Source organism: Dermacentor variabilis, unplaced genomic scaffold (assembly GCF_050947875.1).
Source record: "Dermacentor variabilis isolate Ectoservices unplaced genomic scaffold, ASM5094787v1 scaffold_20, whole genome shotgun sequence".
Classification (NCBI taxonomy): Eukaryota; Metazoa; Arthropoda; class Arachnida; order Ixodida; family Ixodidae; genus Dermacentor; species Dermacentor variabilis.
This window is the reverse complement of record NW_027460368.1, coordinates 1,043,851-1,070,729: the sequence shown is the minus strand read 5'-3', so window position 1 is coordinate 1,070,729 and position 26,879 is coordinate 1,043,851. Positions and strand designations below refer to the sequence as shown.

Genomic DNA, 26,879 nt, shown 5'->3' with positions numbered 1-26,879 from the left:
ATACACTGAATGCCATGGAACTGTTATTTCACAGGAGGACTGTACCAAGAATGCGTTCAAGTACATCAGCAAGTTGTGCAGCATACTTTCTCAAGCAAGCTTTAAGTAAAAACAGTAGCTCACAATGAAGGGCTACCGCTTTTGTGCGACTCTAATGTGCACTTTCTTTCCAAGAAAATAGATCCGAATATTGCCTGCACGTTACAAAACCACATTTGCAATGTTTGCAACACGCACATTCCTACCATAAGTACTGGAAGAGAGTCTGAAGTAACTAGCTTGCAGTGAACGAAAGAAAAGCAGAAGTGGTCACCAGTGGTAATCAATGCAGGCAAAATTGCACCATCGTGCATATAAACATCGTTATGCACATCATGTTGAGCAAAGTGCGGCCAAACCAGAAGTGTCCACCCATGTGACATCGTTCGTACATCATTACACTCACTCAGTGCCTATTTCACGAGTCCCACTGCTCCCTTTGTCCACTCTAAACTGTTGCATCGTGGCACTATTGCTGGCAGTTTTGGCAGCCACAACTGCTCTGGGCTTGCTGCCTCTAGCTTGGATCTGGAGGCAGTTCAGTTCAGCTCAGAAATGGAAACGGGACATTATTCGGCATGGTCACTGGCGCGACATGCGGTATGCAGACCTCAATACATGTTTTCCATAAGTGTTTTAACACAGCTACTGTGGCACAGGCATTCGTGGTTTCAGTTTTGCAATTCGACTGCAGCACCTGATGATGATGGCTATAGGTGCCTGATGCGTCGCAACAGATTTCAGAATCGAAGCCGTGACTAGGCGCACAGAATAACATAGAAAGTTTGGGTACCCAAATACACCATATTTATTAAATCTAGGGTGATAACCTTTTTCCAAATAATCATGTACAGAACTCTAGGATCGGCTTCGAGGATTTTAAAAAATGCGCCTGTTTGTAACTGAAAATGATAAATATGGTCCATAGCTAGCGCCTTCTAGAAAAGTCAGTATCGAAGCTGCTACTAGTCGGGCCAGTAGCCAACTGACGTACACGAGCGATGTCGTCGCTTTGACTTGTGTCGTATCGGAGCTGGTTCAACGGTATGGGTGTGCAATGTGGTGTTATCGTAATGGCACACTATAGTGCTGCTTTCAAACAAAAAGTTGTGCTAGCCGCAGAGGCATAGTAAGCCAGGCGGGACTTCAGCATCGATGAGAAAAACATCCGTCGTTGGAAGGGGCAACAGGAGACACTTTTGCGTGTGCCGCAACGAGGAGCTGACAGCAATAAGGAAGATAAGCGCGCAATAACAGAGAGGAGCTGTTCACCGAGATTGCGCCGCGTTTCGACGCGTGCGATGCCGCACTGTCTGCGCATGCATGGGCGCGTGGACGCGAGCTTGCACGCGTCCGCAAGCGTACGTGTGGTCTGGGCTATAGGGACAAGGCTAACAATGGCGACGACGCAGAGTGAGCTTGGCATGTTCATATTAAATAAATGCTGTCCTCACATTTTTTGTTCGGCCTACATTCGAGGTAAGTTTTTAAAATTATATCTAGCTTTGAACATTCAGGGGTCACCTTAGAATCGGGGCCGGCCTAGATTCGAGTAAATACGGTAATTAGACATAGCAATTATGCACAGGACACTTATAAAGAAACCTCGTAATATATGCAAGTTTCAGAGTAATTCAATCAATTCCACTAGTCCTATTAAGGTTGAATTAACGGAAGTTGGTTGTACAATTATCCTGGTTCAGGCTATGCTCAACGAATACAGACATGCCTATGCTCAACAAATACAGACATACGGCCAAAGCCAGAATGTCTAGTACATTGGCATTTTCAAATTCCCGGTATTTCCAGGTTTTCCCAGGCTGCTTTTATGCAAATCTCTTGGCAGCTTAAGGCACTGGTGGGTTAGGTGCGGTGAAAAAAAATGGTGGTTTACAGGTTACTAAGTTACTGCCAGCCAATATCACCAGTAGGACGTCTGTCAGTTGGAATGCACAATCAGATTCAACTGAATCATGTGTTTCAGGCATGCTCCAACTACCCGGCCAGGCTCGCACCCACAAAACCAGCAAAGGACACCATAGTTTTCAGATTGCACATGTTCGGTTAAAACCATTGCTTCCTTGTGATGACCCGCCGTGGTTGCTCAGTGGCTATGGTGTTGGGCTGCTGAGCACGAGGTCGCAGGATCGAATCCCGGCCATGGCGGCCGCATTTCAATGGAGGCGAAATGCGAAAACACCCGTGTACTTACATTTAGGTGCACGTTAAAGATCCCCAGGTGGTCGAAATTTCCGGAGTCCTCCACTATGGCGTGCCTCATAATCAGAAAGTGGTTTTGGCACGTAAAACCCCATAATCTAATTTTTTTTCCTTGTGATGTACAGTCAACCACATAAGTTTACGTACCACGGGATCTCTGAAAACGTTCAATATCTGAGCAGGCTGTAACAGTAGTCAGTAAAACCGAACATCACAATGTTGCTCACATATACTGGTAGAGGCTGTGAATGCGAATACTAGGCTGCATTGTGAGGCTGCGCAGATATTCAGCTTTTTCTCACACCTCGTGTTCCACAAAATTTTGTGGTTGACTGTACCACTATGCTTGCCATAACATAGCCCCTGTCAGTACCAATTTTCCTGGTTCAATGCAAATGAGGTGAAGATTCTGTTGTTTGTTTCTTTTTCTTGAATTTTTCAGAACTTGGAAATTCCAAGAAAATTTCAGGTTTTATATGTTTTTCCTGATGGTAGACATCGTGAAAGCTTCCATCTCTGCAGAGGGCTGAAAATGCATGGTTATATGCCACAGTAATAACAACATTAAAAAAGAAATGACAAAAATTTCACGCAGGTGACCTCACCTCTCCATACATGTCCAGCCGATTGACCTTGAGGCCAGACACTGCCAGGGGGTTGATAGTGAAACGCACCTGCAACAAAATACAAAAAAATGAAGAGAACAGCCCATTTGCAGCTTTCCTTGGGCTACTTACCTTAGAGCAAATATATGAAATACATACAGCTAGCTACATCTCACCTTGACCAAGGTATCAGCTTAGTGCTCGTCCTGTCATCTTCTCTGTCTTTGTCCCTGCTATTTTGCGCTAGTCTTTTGAATAATGATGACACACCAACTAGCCCAGCTTTCTGCCTTTATCAGCTTAGAAAATAAAGCTCACACACTGCATTCTACCTCAGTTCAATACAATAGAAACCCACTGATACATCCCTCGTTCATATGTTTTCCCAAGTTTAACGTCTCTGACGCCCAGCCCAGCCCTACCAAATGGCCCATAGACAACCATGCGTTAGAATCCCCTTTGATATGTTGTTTCCACACAGTAAGTTCCAAGCTTTGCACAGAATTACAAGAAAAATATCAAGTGTACCGTCTACAACGCTGAAAAACCTAAAAGAAAAGAATCAACCATACTAGACGTCCCAGCTGTGCTCTTCCGACCTCTACCATAAAATGGTGAACGGAGAATCCAAATCAGAGGTGTCCAAAATCACCTCCCTGCGACAACTCATTTTTAGTAGGAAAAACAAATATCAAAAGCTATGCTTTCCCCGTTTGCACGCATCGAAAGTGATTGCAGGAACCAGAATGTCATGGGCGCCATGTTATAAATATACACTGAAATAAGTTTACACCCTTTGGGGCTTATCTTGTCCTAAAACAATTTTCATCATCCGCCTTGCTTTTGTTCCCTTTCTTGAAAACTCTATGCTCAATACTTTGTGGCAATGCGCTGTCACACTAACAATGCGCAAAGCGTAAACCCCTTTAACTGCCAATGACAAGGTAACTCATCATCACAACGAGCGTCCTCTTGTACCAATGATGAGTTAACTCCTCACGAACTTTACTTAATTTTTTGCACACGTGCAGGTTCTGGTAATTTTTCCAAATAAATAATAAACAATGAATATTACTTTTTATAATATTTGCTTGTTTGTTTGTTTTTCAGCAAGAGCAGTAAAATGCAATAAGCTTTCCTGGTATACATTTTTAGAAAAAAATTGGCCAAAACATGCAGGTCTAAAGAAATGCCACACTTTCAAAATGTTTTTTTTTTTCAAAATTTGCCATGGAAGCTAAGGGTTCAAAGAAAGGAAAAGCACACAAGACAGATGACAATTATTTTAACACGATAAGCCCCAAAGGGTGAGAACTTTTTATCTCTTTCTTTTTTCGCTCGGGGTGGGATGGAGATCATCATCATCACTCATGGTCAGTCAGCAAGTGTTGCTGTTTTTGTGTGCTCCTGAACACAATCATGTTACTGTGATGCAGGTGGCCTGTTCAATGCATCCCAAGAATACAGCATTGCTCCGTAGCCTGGAAGTTGTGTACATTCCAGCAAATACAACAAGCTGTCTTCAGCCTTTGGATGCCAGTGTTTTTATAGGAAAAACATCATGAAAAAGTCACTCGCAATGATTAGCCACGAAAAACAGCCCTGGATGGTGTCCATACTGGACACCATGCATTACGTGGCCACAGCTTGGAGTGCAGTCACTGCAGAAATCGTCCAGCACTGTTTCTAGAAGTGCAGTTTCTGGAGCAGTGCGGAAATCGTCAACGAGAAAAAATTGGCAGTGGCTTGGCTCGGCTATGCCAGCATATATGTAGCGAAAGCTAAGGCATAGCATGGTTAGCCTTGGTTAATTTTTACTGCAAGTGCAGGTTAGTCTGGTTGTCTAGCTATGTTGCGGCGTTTAGCCAGTCGTTTGGCGCGCTGTTCGTCTGTTTCCTGGGCAATTCGCTTCCTCTTCATCTTGTTTCGATGTCGATTCCAGGCCTCCTCATGCTTATCAGAATTGTCGCCGTCCATACTGCCGCCTCAACTGTGGTTGCGGCGCACACAAGCTCTCCTTTTCAATGCTCCGACATGTTATCAGGCATGCAACGCAGCTGGCAAAGCGAGCGGAGGCAAGCGCAACGACGAGGAACGCGTTGTGACGTCATACCAAGCGGCGGCGGCGCAAAGGCACGGCGCTGCGCAGCAGCGGAACACCTGTGACTCAGTGCTACTAGTGGCACATGCGCAGTAGTGACTAGGGAGCGAGAGAGAGAGAAATATCCACGGCGAGGCACGCATTGTGACGTCATGTGCCTCCTTGGAGCAACATCACGGCGAAACCGCAAGTTCGCAGTCAGCAAAGCTTTCACTTTAAAACAGGACAGCTGACAAAGAAAACCTTCACCAGGCAATGCCTTTAGTTGGTGCCGCAGTTTCAAGTACGACAGATATGTCTCTGTGGACGATGCAGGTATGACTTCAAAGCCACAAAGTGAAGACGAAACTAACGCTGAGATTGCGCTGAGTGATGATGAGTGCACCAGTGACAAAGAAATGATTGGGACTAAGGAGCACTGCATACCACCTGCCTTCTCCAATTATACTGCACCACTGGACATGCTGAGAAGGTACGTCAGCCATAAGAACGATGCAGACTGCAAGAATGCAGTCATACAGATTGAAAAGGGTGCAGTCTTGGCAAAGGCACGGAAGAAATGGCAGACTTCAATCTGTGATTTCTTAAAATCGTAAATTGCTGAATAAGTCCTTTAGGTGCTGAGCCATGCATAATGTGTCTATTTTAATATTTAACAACACATTCACATGCTTTTAACAGCATGTTTGTGTAATATATTTCCTGGCTACTATGTTTTTCTCACGGTCCTGCGGAAAACGTATTGGAGGGGTTCTACAGTACTTCATACCTACCATCATCGCAGCGAACTATGCACAGCATTGCATCTTTACAATTTGTAATGCCAATATCTGGTGAGGGGCCCATTAATGAAACTACAAAATGCTGGCGAGACAGTATGGACACAGAAAACTTCCTGTGGCATTGGGAATTGTGCTTAACCTTGATCAAGCCATGCACACAGGTCAGCACTTGCAAGCAGCTAAAATACATAAAACAATACTACAGTTAAACCTTGATATAACGAACTTCAATATAATGAGATTTTCGATATAATGATGTATTTAACTTTGCATAACCTCTTGTCCATAGAAAGCTACATATTTAGAACCTCAACATAACGAAATGTGTTTGTATGCCACTTCAATGTAACGAAATTTCACTGCACCAGTAAAGGAATGCCAAGACAATAAATGGAAACTTCTGCGGACGCAGATGGTCAGATGATTGAATTACAAGCGGCTGTTTGCAAACGCAGCTCGTATCACTTGCAGCGTGACAAGAGCAACCCCCGAAGTGGAGCCGCATCATGTTCCATATAAAGTTCAAGTGCAATAAGATCCTATCGAGCCCTGCTGCGCACTGTGTGCTTTAGGTGCGAGTGAAAGTGTGCGAGGGTAAGGAAATGGTGGCTTCACGAGTGCCACTTTACCACGCGATCAAAGGGAAAAACGGAAAGGGGAGCAAACTCGCGGCAACGCAATCAAGCGCGCGCGAGGGGGCAGAGTGGGGAAGGTAAGTTGGCGCGCATTTCGGCCGCAGCTGCACATGGCTGTATGCATGGCTAAGCACACACACACACCTGCGCACCCTGCTTTAGAGGTAATCTGCCGTGCATGCAGAGTGGGTGTGCCGAGACCATGGCACCATGTAAGCTGTCTTACTGTGCGTTTAGTATTGAAGGTGGCATAATATCGAGTTTCGGTGACCCGTTGGAGCAAGGGGCAGACAAAGCATTTGCTCCGAACTGCCGGCACTTTTCCTGATAGCGTCGTCCCAGTGCAGACGACACTATCAGCCGCGGGAGCGGAGTGCACATGAAAGCGTGGCTGGCTTTGCTTAATTTCTACCGCCGAGAAGATATTGTCGACATACGCGGCATTAAACTGTATCATTTATCGCCGACTCCCAAATTTATCAAAATGAATTGTTTTCTCATTGAAATTTGCTTTTTTTGATTGCCCAATAATTGGCAAAATTCTGCGGCTCCTTTCCGTGTAAGAAAAATCTATCGGCAGCTGTACTTATTTGCATAAAAGGTCGAATTTCAATAGTATTAAATTTCGATATACCAAAGCAAATTGCCGCTTTTACCGACTTCATTATATCAAGGTTTAACTGTACTTCGAAGTTTAGCCAGGCCGCTGCACAGCTACGCATGCCATGATCCCTTGTCTCAGCACCCAAGTCAGGGTGCTGCCCAACTTCAATCAAAGCTCTGAGCTGCAATGCCCAAGTCGTGACACTGTCACATGCAAACACAGAAAATTTACAATTCCTCTCTTTCAATGGCACTTGCTGGGTGAAAATGAACAACAAAAAAATTCATAAAGCAGAAGTATTATGCGTCAACGATGCAAAAGAACAAACATTACGTTAAGTTATCAGCAGTGCACTTCTGGCAGTTACGAGAATACCAAAACATTATGCTCGACAGTGATTATATACGCGCTGCTCGGTATTGCTAGCACACAGCCCTTGGCTTCTGTGTTCCATATGCCATGACTAATTGATTGACTAATTGATCATTAAATTGACTAAATAGCACATAGAATTCAATCTATTCATCGAATTAGTTTACCCGCAGCCTTACTTAATTTGCCAATAAGATCGAAAGCACATGCAGCTCCCTGATTTGCAGCCACAAATAAGCTGATTGGTCTCACCGTAATCGTCGGGTTCGCATCAGGAGGTGGAGCACCAGCCTGCAGGGCCATCTGGGCACACAGGAAAGCAGACAACAATGTTAAATACGCACTAATATGCAAGGTAGAAGAGCAAGCTACTGCAAAAAACTGTACATTGCCATGCATTTAAGACGCGGATGTTTTCAGACAGAACAAAGGCACCAAGAATAACACTCTACTTCATTTCATACATAGGAGGCCAATGCTGAGGAAGCTATGCCATCACAGGAGGCTCACTCCCAGCATTTCCCAGAGCAGTTGCTTCTTTTTATCTGCAACGCTTTCTATGGAATAGTAAGTACTTCACATGTTACAACTACAGTTTGTGGCCACAATTTTACCTCAGATGACATATTATTTGTGTACCTTTGTGCTTCCAGTATGTGGCGTACTATGTTTTGGTCACAAGAGCAAGTGATGCAATGTGGCTGCTGGTCACAGACGCATGTCACTCCACTTGTTTGGTGGTAAACAAGTTCAGGTCTCCAAAGCCTTTCATGTAATATCCTCTGAAGACCACTTGTACACTATATTACACACTGCCTTCCAATTTTTTTTTTCAAAATTCACTCTGAAGCACTGCTCAAAATATTCATTCTGGACATGAAGTCTGGAATGTGGAACTGTACAGAAGTGGTTTGGTTTACTCATATTCTTGTCATCCCCTTTCAAGAAATTTGACACTCAAATTATCTAGATCTCTGTGTTGTCACAGATGGTGGAAAGCAAAGTGTGTTTCGAATTCTTTGAGATTGTGTGAAAATCGAGGATGCAGCTGCAATATGGCTATGTACTACATCTAGTTCCATCTTTGTCTCTGTGTTTAGGCAATGAAACACAGTTTTAACATAGCAAACATGAGGAGATGGTCATGTATTCCACGTACATGGAGATGCACCATTTGGCATCTAACCACAGTAATATTCAAGTTTTCAAAAGTGCCTTTCATGTTTGTGATATACCAGTAAACAATAAAAACCAGCTTGAAAAGTGATTACCGTATTTACTCGCATAATGATAGCACTTTTCTGTCAAAAATACTATTCAGGGGTGCGATCATTACGCGGGTTAAATTTCCTGCGAAAAGAAACATTTTCTTTTTTCATCCCATGTTTGCTGCGGGATGACAACGGGTGAACAAGCAGGTGGCTGCTGCTGTCAGTGCGGGACACCAAAACAAGAATGGCGGCCGGCGGAGCAAGCGGAACGCGATTATTTTTCTTCTCACGAGTACATTACGCGCATTGAAACAGTTTCTTCTGTATCAGTGATGAATAATATCATTAATATCAGCAAGTTTGCGACAGCAACATAGCCATGTCCACTTTGAGGGGACAGAAACGGAGATGGGCACGCTTAGCTGCCAGTGACATAGAAACACATGCCAGGCATGCTGCTGAAACTGCGACATTTGTCTTCACTGCTATCCTAATACGGCACGTTTCCGCTAAGGGTGGGTCAATGTCTTAGCTGCATTACAAGCGTCGGCGTATGAATAGGGTACACTTCTAACGTGGCCACTATCGTTGCCGCTCGCGATTTGTTGCGTGTCCACAAGTGCAGAAGAGAAGAATCGAAAGGCGCCTTTTATGTTGTTGTTGTTGTTGTTGTTGTTGTTGTTGTTGACCAAAACCATTATGAAGCCTACAAATAATAAAGCCGAGGCAAGTTTGGTTGTAACTTTTTTTTTTTTTGAAGTGCGGAAAATGATGAAAGGAATAAATGGGGCATCTGCTTAAGAATGTTGGGTGCATGCAGACCGCTTGATATGTCTTCATGAGTCGTTCGCATAGCATTCGACAGATGGTAAGTGCGATCATCATTAGCTAGACTTGGCACACGACATATCGCAGCGACAAGTTCAGGGTGCGATCATTACACGGGAAAGAAAAAAATCTAATTTTTACGACAAAATTCAGGGGTGCGATCATTGCACGAGTGCGACCATTATGCGAGTAAATACTGTATATCCCAAAGCTGTACTCAGGTCTCAAGAGGATATATGACACACCAGTTTTGGTTTCAAATGCGAGCAGTGAGAGAAGTCTCTCTAGCTCTCGTAGAGTTGCCTGCTATGTATAAAACACAGTAGTACTATACATTAAAACTCGGAATTTTCAACACCCCAAAGTTGTTTTGGTCGCCTAGGTAATGTGTGCCACTGCCTGGTTCCTTCATATTCCCTTGCTCGTGCTGCGACTTGACATGCGAGTCCTTCGTGACACTGCTCAAAATTCTCTCACATAGGTAGCCAGCAGCAAGCTCTGAATGTGTTGCTTAGAGCCTGTTTGCACTAATGCACATCCTAAGGTTCAACTGCGTCCCCTCAATCAGTGACAGCCTATATTCGAGTACAAAGGGAATGCTTACATTTGCACAATACACCTTTCTTTCATTAAAGGGGAAGGGGTATTTCCCACACAGTTCTAAATCATGCCCCATCCTTCAAGCAGTCATGGGTGAGGTCACGAAAAAACAAGAAAACGACATTTACCTGCCAACGAACCAGGTCAGAAGCTGAAACAACAGGTTCTGTGGGCCTCAGAGGAATTTTTTCTTGCATACAAGATGCTATACAGTGCAGTCCATGGTTAAAGGGAACACACAGTTGCTTCACCTGTGGCCGTTCCAAATGCAGTTATGTACTGGTGTTAGCAGTTTCGATGTACTGCGCAGGCATGCAGGGGCTGTGCCACCTCCTGTCTCATCCCAGAAGAAAATTTGCTAGTGCCACGTGTGTGCATATTCAAACAGTGGTCTGCAGTGCATGCACCCTTCTCTGTCTAATTGTGTTCCGTGCCACTGCAATCCTTTTTCTGCTCGTGGGTGCATGGCGGAAGGGAGGATTCCTAGCCACCATTTTTGAAAAAAAAAAAAAAGAGCCACCAAAAAAAAAAAAAAAGGGTTTCCACCAGGACACAAGATTCTGCAATTACCGTATTTACTTTATTCTAACATGCCCTTGATTATAACGTACACCCGTTTTCCGTGATCAAAAAATTTTTTAAAAATGAAAACCTCGATTGTAACATGCACCCATTTTCCATGACCAAAAAAAAAATTGAGTACAATACCGTGCACCTCGTGCTTTCATACAGAAATACTATTTTCTGTCATTTGGAAAAAACAGATTTATTCCCAACACACTAAAGTTGTGATGAATAAAAACAAATGGAAGCAGCGCACCTTGCCGCCAAGATTTTCACTGCAACGGTACAAGTTGCGTGGGGCAATAGATATCACTCGTCGTCGCTATCAGACAACTCCTTATCGCTATTGTGGGGATGCGCGACTCTCACGCATCCCCTGATATATTGTTTTCCCGCATAGCTCCTGTCTCCTGTAATCCGGCTTCGCCGTGTGGCCTGATGCCTGTGGCAGTCGGTCTGGTTGAAGCGCAGTACAAGAGATGGCGCGAGTGTTGCACAGCTAACGCCACCAAACGGCGGGGTTACTTGGGGGCGCAGAAAGGAGAAGGCGCTTCCTCTTTGGTTCGGGCTCGGCAAGTGGCGCGGACGTTCCGCGCGTGCGCCGATTCCATGCTTCTGCGAGACCATCTCGTGAGGCCTCATTCGAACGCGCCACAGTTCGCGTGACCGTACACGCAAACAACCAGGCGTTGGTGTCCAACATGGGGCGAGCATATTCGCTCGTTATCCGGTCATGGTGAGTCGGACTTCCTAGATATCTCGCGCACCCACCGGCATGCTTTGTGGATAGCAACTCGGCTAGCAGGCACTGATCTATGAAAGGTGCAATAAATGCCCTTGTGATTGTTTGCATTACTGTGCTGTCGTTCCTTTGTCCCAAGAGCATGGGTGAGAATCACATACTATCAACACACCAAAGCATTTCATCCCCGGTGTCATCCATGGCATTTGAAATCCCACACTTCTTAAAGGCCTTGTTGACCATGGCAGATGGGATCGTGCACCATGCATCTTTCGCCCATCCAGCAAAGTCGTGCAGCGAGGCACGCTTCATTTTATTGGCGGGCGTGAATTCGTGACAGCCACTGACAAGCCATGCGGTGTAGAGCGCCCGAATTCTATTTTTCACTGGCTTGTTCAAACAAACATCAAGCAGCTGGAGCTGCAATGTCATGCCGCTGGGTATCATGACAAGGTCGGTGTTGCATGCAGCCATCTTGTCCTTGATGCGCTGGTCAAGGTGGCACCTGAACGCATCGAGCACAAGCATCCCACGCAGACCCAAACTGCCGCCGGGTCTCTTCCGCCAAACGTTATCAATCTAGTCAGCGACCAAATCCGTGGTCATCCAACCTTTTTTCATTTGCGCGCACAATCACACCACTCAGAAACACAATTCCTTTCGGGAGCGTCTTCCATCTGAAGATAAGATACGGGGGTAGCTTGTGCCCATCCGCAGTGCAACAAAGCATTACGGTGACTAGTTCATTCGTGGCTGGAAGACAAAACGCGCACTTGCTTCATCCCTTCTTTTCAACAGTTGTGGTGGCAGGCATGTTAAATTAGAGCGGCGTCTGATCGGCATTTCCAATCTGTCCGAAGTGGTAGCCGTTTCTATGGCGCAACTTCAAAACGTACCGCTGAAAACTGCAATTTCTCTTCATATGCTTCAGGCAATTTTTGGCATATCCTTGTCCACCTTCGAAGAGAAAAGCCTTTTCTTTTCATAAAATTTGATAGCCAGCACCTGCTCGCTTTCAAGTCACTCCGCATTAGCCCTTTCTGTAGGGCTAACTGCATCACCCGTACTTTGAGCAGATCAGTTGTCACAGGCTGCTGTGCCACTCGCTGCTCTTGCACGTATTCCATGATCAGCTCTTCTACTTCAGCGAAGCAACCTTGCTTCGGTCTACTGAAACCCTTCCTTGTTGCTTTGCCGATGAAAATATTCTCCTTTTGTTTGTGCCAGTCCTGCATGCAAGTTTCGGGAACTCCAAACGCCCGTGATGCGGCCCGATTTCCGTCGCTTCTCCGCGCACATAACTCGGCGTGTCTTTGCAGTCGGCGCTTCCATGCCGATTAAATAAACACAGAAAATGGGAAGACACGTGGTAGACTAGGTTACACCAGTGCCTGGTTACACGTACAACATGGAGGTATGCACCTGGAGGAAGCTACGGCAGCTAGGCTAGAAGTGTGTACGAGGCGGCCATTTTGCGAATGCCGATGGCGATATGGTAACGCGGATTTAGGGTTGTACTCAATTCTAATGTGCATGCAATTTTTGGACCCGTTCTATCAGAAAAAAAGTGCGCATTAGATTCGAGAAAATACGGTACTCAAGCCAACTCTTACAACAAATATTGGTACACTGATGCCACATAAGCCGCCTTGCCTAGAAAGGCAACAAACTCTGCCATCTGAATCAATCAGATGATGTCATAAGCAGACTTGTGCGTAACGAATTACATGTAATAAATTAGATTTCAGGTAATTTTGTAAATGATTGATTACTTTTTTTGCTCAGTAATGGTCACAGTAATCAACTAAGTTTTTTCAGTAACCATTTACATGCAACTTTATTGACGAGACAAGCTGTAACAGGTGACGCAGTTTTCAGCACTTGAATTTGGCAGGAATTACAATAGAATGCTTGGGGCTGTGGCACGCAGCAGCCTCGTGGATGCACATGTTAAGACAGGCAAACCCACGTCCCAGTTTTTTTAAAGCGCACAGCTTTATTTGCCTTTTTCAAGTGTTTTTGTGGTTGGTGGTCGGACTTTCACCACCGATACAAAGGGCATGTTCGTCGTTCCACGCCAACTGTTGCAGCTCTTTGAGAAGCATGTGATATTGTGCGAGAGCTTTAGAGTGTCCGAAGGTTTGAGAAGGAAAAGAAAGGTTTCATAGACGAAAGAGGTACTATTTTCTGCTTCCCTGTAGGGAGCATGGCATGTTGTAGATGAGTGCTTGGACAGGGCAGCCCTCCTCCCGCCACCCTCTCCCCTAAGGCGGCTGCTGCAGAGTGCAGAGGAGGGCGGCAGTCACCTTCTATGCCAGCATTCACACCGCAGGAGACAACACAAATATTGTTGACTAAGGTTACCCCGTACCTCCACCAAAGTGTGACGCAGGTGTGATATGGGCGAAGGATATATTTGCAGAATATTAGATGTCTGATCCAGCCAATGTGCAAGCGACCTCATCATCGCTTCATCGCTCTGCCAAACCTCGCATTCATCTATGTATCAATCACTCCATAACAATATGATGCACGTGTCCTCACTCTAACAAATAGTATATGCCTTCAACTGCATAATGCCTTTAATAAAGTGAGTAGCTTTCTAGAAGCATTTGGCTATTTGCTTACACTAGCAATCATCAATGGTCCTCTGCACAATTCTTTTTCCCTCACATTAAAGGCAGGTCGCACAGACTACATTGTCAGTGACACATTTTCCATCTCGCAGTGGTTCCACCTTTCTATGCAGCACAAGTGCCCCCATGTCAGCACCCTCATGTTCAATGAGTTTAGAGTTCTTTTTTTTTTTTTTCTTGTCACTGGATAATTCCAAACCTCTCTCTGTTCATTAATATCACCATCCAGTGCTAGTATGTTACAACACCACTCTTCCCTCCTGTGCACACAAAGAATGAGTTTTCAGTGTCACTGCTGATGTGCTGGTGTCGCTGCTGAAGATAATGAACAAAAATTTTGAAAAGCAATTGTTAATGAAGATAATGTATGAAGGGCTGCAGAAGTAAGATCTTGATGAGGGCTAGTTGGTTCATACTTAGAACTGAGGTGAAACAGCGCGAAAAAAGACGAGGACACAAGGAAACAAATACCACAGACAAGCGCTGTTTAAAATGTTGATTTGCAGATGTTTTTGCGACTGATGTGCGCATGCCTATGCTGAAGAAGGTATAAATGTCTGGTGAATTTCAAATAAACTTCCAGTTGGCAGTCAGCACTTGTCTGTGGTATTTGTTTCCTTGTGTCCTCATCTTTTTTCGCGCTGTTTCACCTCAGTTCTAAGGCTGCAGAAGATGCACTGGAAGAGCCAGACCAGCCCGTTCTAATCACTGTATATTAGCGCATTGTTAATAAAAGCTGGGATGAAAGTACTAGCACAAAAGTCGCCGATTACTTTCTAGCAATTGCTCAATTACTTTTGTGGGGCAGTAATGTGGGGCAGTAATTGGTCCCTGTAATCAATTTCATCTTTTAATGAAGTAATTGTAACTGTAATCGGTTACTTCTTTTTCTGTAATGTGTGCAAGTCTGGTCACAAGTGATCACATCATTGGGGCCTATTCCCATCCTTGTGCCGGACAGTGCCAACAGCACACTAGAACAATGATACCTCCTTGTGGCAATCCTGGAAGTTGCTGGCATTCTGCCCCATATCTGATTCCTGCTCTGCAAGTGCTTCCATGATTTAACCAGCCACATAATGTACTTGGCCATGTGGACAGTTGCCCAATGAAAACTTCTTGCTCCAACATATCCTCACTCTGCGATTGAAATTGCTTCAAATGAATCAAAGGGACTCACTGATCCACGGAGGTTGGGCAGCCGTCCTGGCTCGATGCGTCCCACTTCCCAGATGAGGTTCTTGGAGACTGGGTCGAAGCTGTACTTGCCCTGGCTTGCTGTCAGGGTCACATTCAGCACCGTCTTGCACAGAGGCACATCCAGGACCACTTCATCGACCTGGAATCATTGCACATAAAGAATGAAGTCTCATAAAGCACAGGAACAAATGCCTACCACTTCTTCACCACACTGTGTCATTAAGTTAGCACGACACGCTTACCCAAGCCAGAACCTAGCAAGGTTAAAAAGATGAAAACTGAAAACATTTCCTTGTCATGGTGAATGACAGTAAAAGAGTGTGCTTTAGCTGCTCTAAAGACAGTTCCCAAGCCATTTACAGGGCCCCTGAAATTGTTCTGACAAATTTTGTAGACGCGTAGGGTACAGCTTAAGTAGAACATTCGCACCACACTTTAAATGAAGCGTTACGTATTAATGGAGTTACAAGCTATTACAAGTTACCCTCTTCCCTAGCCATGCTTTTCCTCTTCAACTCGTTCACCGAGCGATTGGGGCTAAGCTCCGCCTTCACTGGTTTTGTCGTCACGATGCGACGTCACATCGTCCACTCCTGGTTGTTTTGGAGCCCGCCCGCGCAAAACCTCTCCGCTAGCCGCTTGGCCGTCGACCCCAAGCGAGAGCTATCGAAGCAGCGTGCGTTGCGAGCATTCTGTCGTAGCGCCAACCGTGTCTGGTATTCCGGTAACCACAGGCAAGCTGGGTGTTTCGGCAGATGGCTGTAGGCATAAACTCAAGCTGATGAAGGAACTTTAGCGTAGACGTACGTGAGTGGCCTGATCTGTCTGCATGGTCCAGCCACTTGTTGGCGCAGAGCTTAACCACCCAAACAAAGAGCTAATATTGCTCTAACCAAGTGGAAAACATTTTAAACATCTACAAAAACAATGTGTTGATGATTACACTCCTGCGAAAAATTTACACCACCAGCAAAGAAGAATATGTTTTGTTACTGCTACTGTGTGTGGTTGAGCTCTATGCCACCAGGTGGCTGCACCGTGCAGACCATTCACATTTGCACTTCTGTTCACCCGACAATCAAGCGGCCAGGCCCTGTCCCCTTGCACTTGCGTTTGCCCTAATACTGGACTCGCGAAACGCTATTGCGTTAGTAATCGTCCGGTGTAAAGTGACGGCTGCAATCGCGCAAATCCTGGCGCCGATCAGATAGCGGCAGTCTGATGCGCTGCAGCCAGTCCGCTCGTCTACTGGCTTGCAGAGAGACAGGATGTCGCAGCTGGACATATTGCCAGTGGCTACGTTTGCAGTGCACAACGCAACAAAGTCGAACCACAGCGCTCGCGAAAAGACAGATCGACAATGACGGCGAAGCTCTCGTCAAGAACGGAGCACGTTGTAACATAAGCAGACGACACTTGCCGTGTGCCGGAAGTGCTTAAGTGTACTGAAAAATTGTTCTTGTGCATTCTCTTTATGTTACTTTCTTTTTATAAAAACAAGTTAACTAACATTCCAACTATTACGAACATCATTTGTTTACCATAAAGTTGGAAAAGTTATCGATCACGCGCCCTGGTCAGCCAATCGGATAGCTCACCTCACTGACGTCATATGGGTGATTTCCGTCATATGGGTAGGGGCGGCTTAAAATTCCGCCGAGCAGTGTGCTGCAATCGGCAGCGATGTGCATTTTTACAACACTATAATAAATTACACGCTTTACGTGGAGCACTTACATGTGTTAATGATCAGAAGGACCTACTCTAACGACTCAGTACATTTGTAGAAAATCGTCAAAATCGTTTCAGGGTCCCTTTAAGGTTCAACTTAACAGCACCACTTTATAACACTACATCCTGCACTTGACAGAGGCACACAAAAGGATGGAGATGAAGTGATCAACAGTGGTCGAACAAGGGAGGTCTCATGTGCCATTTAATGTCATGAACACAAGTCCCCTTGTCGGACGTGACACAGTAACAACCGCAGCTCAGCCCTCCTTGGCCACGTGCACACTGTCCGGCCAGCAAACAATGCGCACAGAAACAAAAACACAAGGGCATCCTCGTCAAGTGCTGGATGACCCCCACCACGTGCTGCCACCTACACTTCCAAATGCGACTCCAAAAGGCAAGTGTTTACTCCAAAGAGCATAAACAAACTACCACTTCGTCACCACTGTCATTCAGCACCATGTTCTTGGAAGTGATGATACCCAAAGATGTGCTAACTCCAGCTACCCCGCAAACCCAACACCTCCTCCTGTCATGCCAAAGCATTTGACCCTGCTCCCTTATCCTGACCTACTGTGAGACAAATGACCCATCACCCTACCAAGCATCCAACAGCAACAATTGTGGACTACGGTACCCTAAAATTAGCAGTCCGTTAGGTGCTGACACAGTTTCCACCAACCTTATCCTACCTTATCTGCAATTTTTATACTCCAAAGAAAGTTTCACCCATTCTCACGTACACTTCTCATAACTGTAGTTCCCGAGGAAAACCAGCTGCACTGCATCATTGGCATCTAAACGAGTGGTCTTTCTTGCTCAAGGGAGAACATGACTTCGAAATACTATCTGTGTTTGACTAATTTCAACAACATATTATATTGTTGTTCACTTTTTCTGTGTGCAAACTTCTACAGTTTTGTTCAGTTTTTTTCCCCAATTTCAAGTACAGTATCGTAGAATCTTGTTAAACAGAACCTCAAGGGACTGCATAAATATGTTGATTAACAGGAGTTTTCCTTACTGATAAAGACGTGCGGAGGTGCAGCACTGCATGTCATACACCCTTTTAACATTGTTAGATATGTTAAGCATAAGGAAGTGAACATAATAGCTAATTTGTCTCATGTTATGGGCATGGTCGAGGGCTGCTGGATTAATTAGACTTTGCTAGTTTCAATTATGAGGAGCCACTGGCGACATAAAAAAGCAGAAACATAGCACTACAGTCGCTCCAGTCGGCGGCAGAATAACACATGCCCATGCAGAGGGAGTCGAAATTATTGAACAGCATGCAATAAGGCGTCCAAAATTTCAGTTGCGCCTATATTGGTCGCCTATCCAGCAAGCGGCGGTGCTACGAGGCATTCCAGGTCAGTACGTGATCTGCATTAAATATCTATGAAATTCTTGCCTGTTTGAGTCTTTGCCACCACTTTTGAACAGAAGAAAGGTGACGCCAAGAAAATTTATTGCAGATCACCCTGCCTCTTCCTAAAAAAAATCCTTCAGAGCTTGCTTCTGTTGTTTCGTTTACAGAGAGTTACAAAAATTTTGCTTGGTTACAGTTCACAAAAGCTTTTTTTGCATTATGCAAATATAAAACCAACCAATTTAAAGGTTGTTCTTTCATTTAAGTGTCAATTCCGTTCAAGTGCAATTTCCATTTCTACAGTGTATTAGTTTTCAAGTTTCAAATCAGTTCCCAATACAATTAAATGTCACATGTCACAGCAGCCACAATAGACAAAAATGGGCCCAACAGAAGCTAACCTGGATAGGCAAACAAAAGTGCAGTGTTAGGAGCAATTTAATTTGACTTGATGATAATGATTACTAGATTTTGTAGGCGTATGGACATCAAAGGCCAAAGAGCACAGCCTTTTTACTTGACCAATACTGTTGTACCTTTACATACGAAAGTACTAAATATAATATGTTCCTCACCAATATCAGCATGCAAAAAAAAATATGCTTATAACAAATATCATGGTTCTCCTCATGGCAGGTGGCAGGGAGAATGCCCACCGTTGCTATGATTCACCGCCCCACTTTAATAGCATGCCCAGAGCAACTCTATGCCTAGCAGGCTATGCATGTCTCCCCTGGCCTGCACTGCATCCACGTGCACTGCATGCACTACTTGTTCTGGTAGCACAGAAAGGAGACTGAACAGGTGGCCTCATGGCCTCACAGAACATGGACTACAGTGTGACACTCGGAAGACATGACCTTTGTTAATGGAAACTAGTGCCGAAGGTCATGCTATTGTCTACTGAAGGCACAGGAAACCAGTCACGGCTGCCAGATTTTTTACATGTCATCTCACATTTTTAGTTTGAAAATTTTCACCCTTTCACCCCACTACAGCAGCACAATATCGCGAAGCTGAGTAAGGCTAACAACAAGTTGCATGGTAGTTGTCTGTCGACATCGCACCACAGGGACTTTGTTGTGCTTGTTGTTTTTTTGTGCCATGTCTAACAAGATAAGTCATCTCTAGCAAAAGAAGTCATCTCTAACAAAAGAAATCATCTCTACTGTCCTTTTTTCCCTCAAAAGTGGCTGAAAGAGTCAAGTAACATCAAATAGCCACAGGTAAATGTGAATAGCAGTTGTGAATGACACTTTACAGAGCCAAGATTGTATCAGCCCCCCACTTCAGGCCTGCCTGGCAGAGCAAGGATGTGCAATGTCCAGAAAAGTGACGATGCCAACAAACATGCACCGACAAAGCCTGGCTTCGCTACTACCCCTAGCTTGTTAACGGCAGCGTCAAAGATGGAATGTTTTGTAAGCCATCAGTAAAGTACAACAAGAGGCCCTTCAACAGTTCAGTGTGGAATGAAGTGCCATGTAAATGGATTTGGCTTGAAAACATCAGGTAGCACGAAGCATGCAACTGGCACCGTGACTGTCACACTCAACAGACACAGCAAAGTAGCTATGTCACCTCTGGAGACCCTGCAGTGCTTAGCTTTCCGTCATGGCATGAAGCAAGCATTTTCAAGCAGGTACTACATTTGCAAGCACAGGATAGCACTCACAACTGACCTTGGCGGCTTGGGTGGGCTCGGACTTTACGTAAAGGCATAAATGTCGGCTGGAATAAATTTTACAAGTTGTAGCCAGAGGTCCATGCAATAGATGGCAGCCTGACTCAAGTGTGACAGAGGAGAAGATACTGCATGGAGTTCGACAGAGTGAGCAATATTATCTTATGTTCGACGAGACGACCGACTGTACCACTGTAAAACAGCTGATTAATTCACCGCAGGTGTATTTTCTAAGGCAAGTTGAAAGTGAAGTTTCTTTCAATGATTTATGTGCTGAGAAGCATCAATCCACAGCTGAGTGATGAAAAAGCTGCTATCACTAAATTTCATGAACAAAACAATGCAAGTTCCACTGAAGATTTCATCGCAAAAAAAAAAAAAGAAAGCCTAGCCTATGAGGTCTTTCGTGGCATCAGAGCAGACAGCACACCTAGCATGACACGAAAGAAAGAGGGAGCAGTCAACTGCTAACCAAGAAGTTGAAAGATGCGACAGCAACTCAAAGCCGGGCTGTGGGCATTGACTGAGCTCGAACTGGCAATGAACGAAGCTGCAAAGGCAGTTACATACATAAGTAAACTCAAGGATTTGCTACAGCACCTCTACAGCTCCTATACATCAAGCTCAGTTCGTGCAGCTGAATCGGGCACAGTGCAAAAAATATTCCACCCAAAGTGAGGTGAGGAAAAATTACTGGACCATCTGACACACACGCTGGCTTAGCGTTGGATGTTCTTGTGCCACTGTCTGAAATAATCTGCCATCCAACACAGTAAATCTGTCGCAAGACGCTGAGGAGCGGGGTGATAATTAAGGTAGCTGGGCTGCTAAAGTTTATCTAAAACGAGAAATTTGTTGGGACACTTTTGATGATGTACAGTGTCATCCCATCCATTTTAGAGGCTGTCCAAAGTACTTCAGATTCACTGCATGTCAATGTTTTGCAGGATACAATAAAATCGACAGTCAGCATACTGGTACATAAAGACCTTCAGATACAAGTTAACGGCCTTTAGGTAAGCAACAACATCCTACCATCAATCACGCAACAATTTGACGAGTCAATGCAGGCAACACGAAAGGGTTTTGTTGAGAAAATTCTCAGCAACCTGAAGGACAAGTTTCAAGGCCAGCCAACTCTGGAAAAGTTTGCTATTTTGTTTGCCAGGGAGAGCTAATAGAAGATGGTGGCTGGCAATGTCATTGAAGTTTCTGGTGCTTTGGAAATGCTCTGTCCTATGCTGGGAAAGCCATAAACCCAAATGTGCCGGAAGAGTGGGTGGGCTTGTACAACTTAGTGCTCGAGTCTGAGAAGCTCCAGAAGCTGACACAATCAGATTTTCTGCTCTGCGTGGCAACTGACACCAAGGAACTTTATCCTCTTGTTGCACATGTGGCTGGTGCTGCATCTTGTGCTCCCAACACATACAGCCGACTGTGAGAGAGATTTCTCTGCACTGAAGCTTGTCAAAAAGCATCTGAGGAACTGCCTCAAAGAAGAGTCATTGGACTGCCTTGTCCACGGAGCACGTGAAGAACCTAATGTCAAGGGCTTTCCTTTTGACAAAGTGGTAGAGAAGTGGGCCAAGCTCAAGAACAGAAGGCTCAGAGAAAACTGGCTGTGGTTGCAGAATTAAATGTATTGAAAACGCAAAATTGTTGAATTGCAGCAATTATCACCATTATCACCACGCCACCTTCATTTTCACACCTTGCCTCAAATTCTTCAACCCATATAGCAACTAGGCAAGTGAGCATATTGTTTTTGTCACCTAGCACACTGGCTAGACATTTTCTGGAAGGACAAATCCCTATGAAAGGATCATGGTCACATGGGACATTTCTGTCATGAAAACAGCAGTGATATTCAAGAAAGCATCTATACTTTAGTTCTTTCTTCCTTAAATTCCAGCATACGAACACATCACTACCACAGTCAAATGCACTACATTACCAACTGTTACAGCAACAATAGCTCCTATTAATAGCTTAAAAGTGGAATAAAGTCAACGACCAATTTTTCAGACATGCCCGGTGTTTCGGATGCCTTCACAACACCGATATACCCCATAGTGCCAATGTATAAGGACATCTGAAATTTTGAACACTGAAACACTTCGCCGTCCGATTTTCTAGACTTTTTGCCACAATCGCACGTCCGAAATGGCATTAATTGAAGTCACCACCACCACCATTTCGTGGTTTCATTGTCTTGAGCCAGCACGTTCACACACCGATCTGCTGGCAGCCATAGCCGCTGCAGCAATGCTAAGCCTAGCTGGTTCAATGTCCACTGCCAAGCTTCCTGCTGTTCGGTGTCATGTTTTTCATTGAAAGAATTCGCCGCTGTTAGCAATGGCACCGACTGTCATCTTCGCAGGGAAAGCATGACAAGGAAGAAGTGTTGCATAATGTTGCTCCTGAAAAGTCAGTTTCGCAACAATTCAGCCGGTGTTATGCAGTCATGCATAGGCAGTGCATTGCAGGGAAGCATACCAACAGCAGAAAGGGGCCACTGTCACGGAATACGGTACGTCTTCCTTAATTATGCACGTGTGCACCCACCATCTCCTGTCACAGTTCGAGCATCAATATGCATGATAAGTGTACTGGCAAGCCTTTAGAGCTATTATGGATCTGCCTCTGGTGAGGTTTGCGCCCTTGGGGGGCAGTAAAAAAATATGCATTCATTTTTTCAGACTGTCTCTCTCTCTCTCTCTCTCTCTGTGCGTGCGTGCGTGTGTGTGTGTGTGTGTGTTTATGGCTCCAAGGGAGTGCAAAATATCGGACACTGACTGTAAATATTTGCTTGTTTTGTTTGCCCAAAATGCAAGTTGTTAAGAAACATCGCAGAGAATAAAATTTTAATAACCATTTTAAAATGCCATCACGCACAGACATTTTGAAGAACACTGCACCGTGGAACCCCGGTTATACATCCTCTGATTTTGTGATATCTCTGGTTTTATGACAGATTAGTCCCGGCAAACTCCCCATAGAAATCATGCATTAAAAACCTCAATTATACAATGCTAGATTATACACGTCCAGTCTCGTATGACTACGCGCACAAAATTCCAAACCCAACGGCAGACGCACGAGGAGCACCACCAGCTACTGGCAGCTGCCTCTTGGTGCCCTGCCATCCGACAGTAAAGGCAAAGTACTCCTTCATATTCAGAAATCTCTGGCTGGTTTCCAGGTTCCCTTCTAGCCTTTTTTTTCCTTCCCTCACATTCACTGCCGTCTCATCATTTGTTTCCCTTCCCCTCTTCACATCACTTAATCGCCACTCTCCTTCGTCTCTTCGTCACCGCCTCATTGCATTTTCTCTCTCTGTGTTTTCTCCCAGCAGTGACTGATCTCGTCACCAGACACGTTCGTGTATACAGCCAAAACGTTTTTTGACGCTATGTCAAGCTTTGTATAGAGCCAAGAGCGCTGTCGGCCACATACTCCATCACGTCCATTGCCGAGTCTCGCAAAAGTGAAACAGTCTGCGAAAGTGATCACCCAAGACAACCACCCTAGTGCAATGGAAAGCGTGAAAACACGTGCGAAGATCAAAACAATTAGCCACACAGATCCACCCAGAACAGCATGTTTACGGATGCAGTTCAGAGCTTGGTTTAAGTGTGAGCCCACAAGAGTTCTCATGCGTCTGTTGTTGGGTTTCCAGTTTTGCACTGATCGTCATATCATGCCGACACTGTTGGTTGCCTGCCACTTTGGACAGGGACACAGATGCTGCCATGCCTGTGCCTACATTCATGGATGTACTGCACAGAATCGATGACATTGGAAGATTAATCTGTGCAGGCAACGCCGCCGTAGGTGAAATCCTTTTGGACGTTGCTGTGCTTAAAAGACAGCTCTTGCTGCGTGGCTCAAACAAAGTCTTTAAGAAATTGACTGAGTTTTTAAGTCTATAGACCAGAAAAGAACGTTTTAGCATGCTGGTGGATGTGGATTGGTCCACAGTATGCTAAATCTCACAGTACACGGTATACTAAAAAAACGGTTGGGGCTTCAGAGTCCTGCAGAGTACTATTATAGCTGATAGCTGAAGCTCCTTGCAACGCGCTAAACTGTGTATTATAGACACAATTTTTGTCGGTCGGATTATACGATACCCGGCATATACATTTTCGCATAGTCCCTAGAAAGTAATATAATCATGGTTACACTGTACTTCCTAAATCAATAATAGCATGGACCCGCTACAGGACATGAGCATTATGGCACCTGATCAGAGTGTGGCCACGACGCCTCATGCTCAGCAGCAAAATATTATGCAGTAAACTCAAATTAATTCAACCTCAGTTAACTAAAAAAACTCAATAATTTGAACACACTGTGTTCACATGTGTATTCTGTGTATGTATCCTGTGTATCCTTGACAGATCCTGTCAAGGATACACATTATTTGTATTGCAAATTGGGCAAGTTGGTAATGATCCTGTGCTCTTTTGCTTGTCCCTGCCATAAGTGGTTCTGTTGAAGATGGAGATGCATTATTTTCTGGTATAAAACTCTCTTTAATTTGTATATCTTCCCATACTATAGATAATTTGGACAGTCCTTGGAGCTCAGAAACATGTGAAGCCTCAAAGATCAGGCAGTGCGGTCATGCTACCCAATCTTGGAGGCCATGGCACATGTGGTGGTAGCATCCAAGCAAAATTAAAAAGCGTCATGAGCAGTGCTGTCGTCATCAGTCTACAAGATAGTTTTTGTCCTTTTGCTGCTTACCTTCCAGCTATGTTCCTGTACATCTGTCATTTGTTTCAGTGCTTTTTTCCTTCTGTAGTTGTTGAGTTGGTAGGCCTTTTACTTTTTTGTTCTTTTCAGTTCGTTTGGACACTCTCTTCAAACCCATTAAATTCATAATAATAAGGTTTTACAGTACAACTGGGTAGCTAGACCATACCACTGTACCTGCTCCCACTAAAAGAGAAAAGAAAGAAAAACTAACAGAACCTAAAAGGAAAGTGTGGCACAAGTGAACGTACAGTTTTTCCCATCGTCTGCTTGGGTCCAATACTAATGTCGAGTCGGCCACCGCCTGCTTCCCGGAAGCTGATCTGGTGTCGTACGTACACTGGAACAGCCACCACACTGCACAGAAAATGCACACAAATGGATCATGAGATTTATTTGCATCAGGCACCTGATGCATATCACCATGGTTCATTATTTTTCAACTACCCTCATAGAGCATCTGTCACCCATAATCAATGGATGCAGGGAGCCCATATTAAAGCCTACTGCACCATGTGATAGGCAGCTTGAAAACTATAGCGTTCATTTCTACGTAGTCGTTCCCACTTGCACTTGACAATTCTTAAGCTGTGTCTAAAACCAACATTGCGCTGTCATTGCTAACAGCCATGGCCAGCCAGGATGGAAAAGCATCAAAACTTCAAGAAGCGCAACCAAGAGAACTAACAACACAAGTGTTACCTGCAAAAACTACAATATGTACCTATGATACACCACACTGTGGAAGTACTTTGTCCAATGGCACGTCAAATGTGAGGGTTGACTTGATTTTTCATAGCTCAAAGAGCTACGTATAATTTTAGTTTTTGCACAGCTTTGCACTGACAATATGTGAAACACTACATGTATTCTGAATTCTTGACTTGTTCTTTCTTCCGAGATACAAATGCAGTAAAACCTCGTTAACTGATATCTCAAAATATTGATCAAGTCAAAAGTTTCTCCTGGCTTTGGCGTCAACCCATGTGTGCTCCTCCCTTTATCTCGAAGAAAAGTTTGCGCGCCGGACTTTAGATATCTCGAAATTTCGACTTCAAAAATACCAGGAAAAAGGCAATGGGGCAGCGTCGGCAGCGTTGCTTGAACTTGCTTTTCACCCAGCAGTAGCTCGTTAGCCAAACGCCATGCCAGGCTGTGATACCTGCTTATCCTTCCCCCTTCTTTCTATCCTCGCTTGTGTGCACTTGCTCGGCTGATTGCTGCCACTTTGTTCTGGCCTCCACAGCAGCGGGGAGCTGGGATTCAGTCTTTTTTTTTCCCCCTCTTATTTAGGACATTGTCAGTGACGCATAAATGTGGTCACAGCACATTAATCGTGAACTTGAGCTAGACGAACAGCACTTTTGAACAGGTGCAATCAGACAGTGCGCTGTGCCCAAAAGAATGCTGCGCCCACAGCATTTCAGCGAGATCTAACTTCATAAAGACGCTCGCTTAATACTTGCATGACGGTGAGGTATAAATAGTGCGTCACTCATAGGCATCTGCCGAGGGCGTGACAGCTGCGCTCTTCCGCAGTTAAGTTTTGCTTACTGAAGTGAAACTGTCTGGAATACATTATGATGCAGAAAGTAGCAGAGCCGGCTTCTTTAGATGTCTGGAACCAGTTATGCTCGGATAAGTGGCTTCAAATTTTAGCAGAAACAGTGCAAAATAACAGGACGTGAAAGGGGGACAGACAATGGCACTGTTTATCAAAAACGTCATTGTCTGTGCCCTTCTCACGTCCCATTATTTTGCACTGTTTCTGATCAAGTCATGAGCCAACCAGCCCAAATGCATACGTTTCTGGCTTCAAACATTGCAGTAGGATCAATCGTCTCGACTCTGTGCCAAGCATGTTGTCTTGGTGCAGTGCCGCCAACACTGTTGCCCGTGGACGCTGACATGTCCGGTGCCAATGCATGCAAAAGTGACCAAGGATATTACTGGCGTCATTTAGGGACGGCTCCATATGGTATGCACAGCCAGCGGGCTTCTGTATTTGTTATTTCACTTATCTCAGAACTCCACTTATCTTGAAGATGTTTCAGCTATTTAGAGCATCAAGTTAACTGAGATTTACTATGACTTTTTGCTGGAGGTCACGTAATCTAGAGTTTCAGAGTCACGTTGAAGCAAGAGGCAGATGAAGCACTCAGCTCCCTATTCCTGTGCTCTTCATTATG

At 44.7% G+C, this 26,879-nt stretch overlaps 1 protein-coding gene across 1 annotated transcript in view; it reads right to left on the bottom strand.

Annotated features, from left to right (window-relative positions):
- The window catches only part of cm (AP-3 complex subunit carmine), an 80,162-nt gene that overhangs the window by 6,043 nt on the left and 47,240 nt on the right, over nucleotides 1-26,879 (bottom strand). Inside the window, exons 8-11 of the mRNA XM_075678427.1 lie at nucleotides 24,942-25,047; nucleotides 15,120-15,278; nucleotides 7,611-7,661; nucleotides 2,865-2,933 (exon numbers count right to left, since the gene is read on the bottom strand). Of these exons, the coding sequence (XP_075534542.1) occupies nucleotides 2,865-2,933; nucleotides 7,611-7,661; nucleotides 15,120-15,278; nucleotides 24,942-25,047 (385 nt within the window). The remainder of the gene's footprint in view (nucleotides 1-2,864; nucleotides 2,934-7,610; nucleotides 7,662-15,119; nucleotides 15,279-24,941; nucleotides 25,048-26,879) is intronic.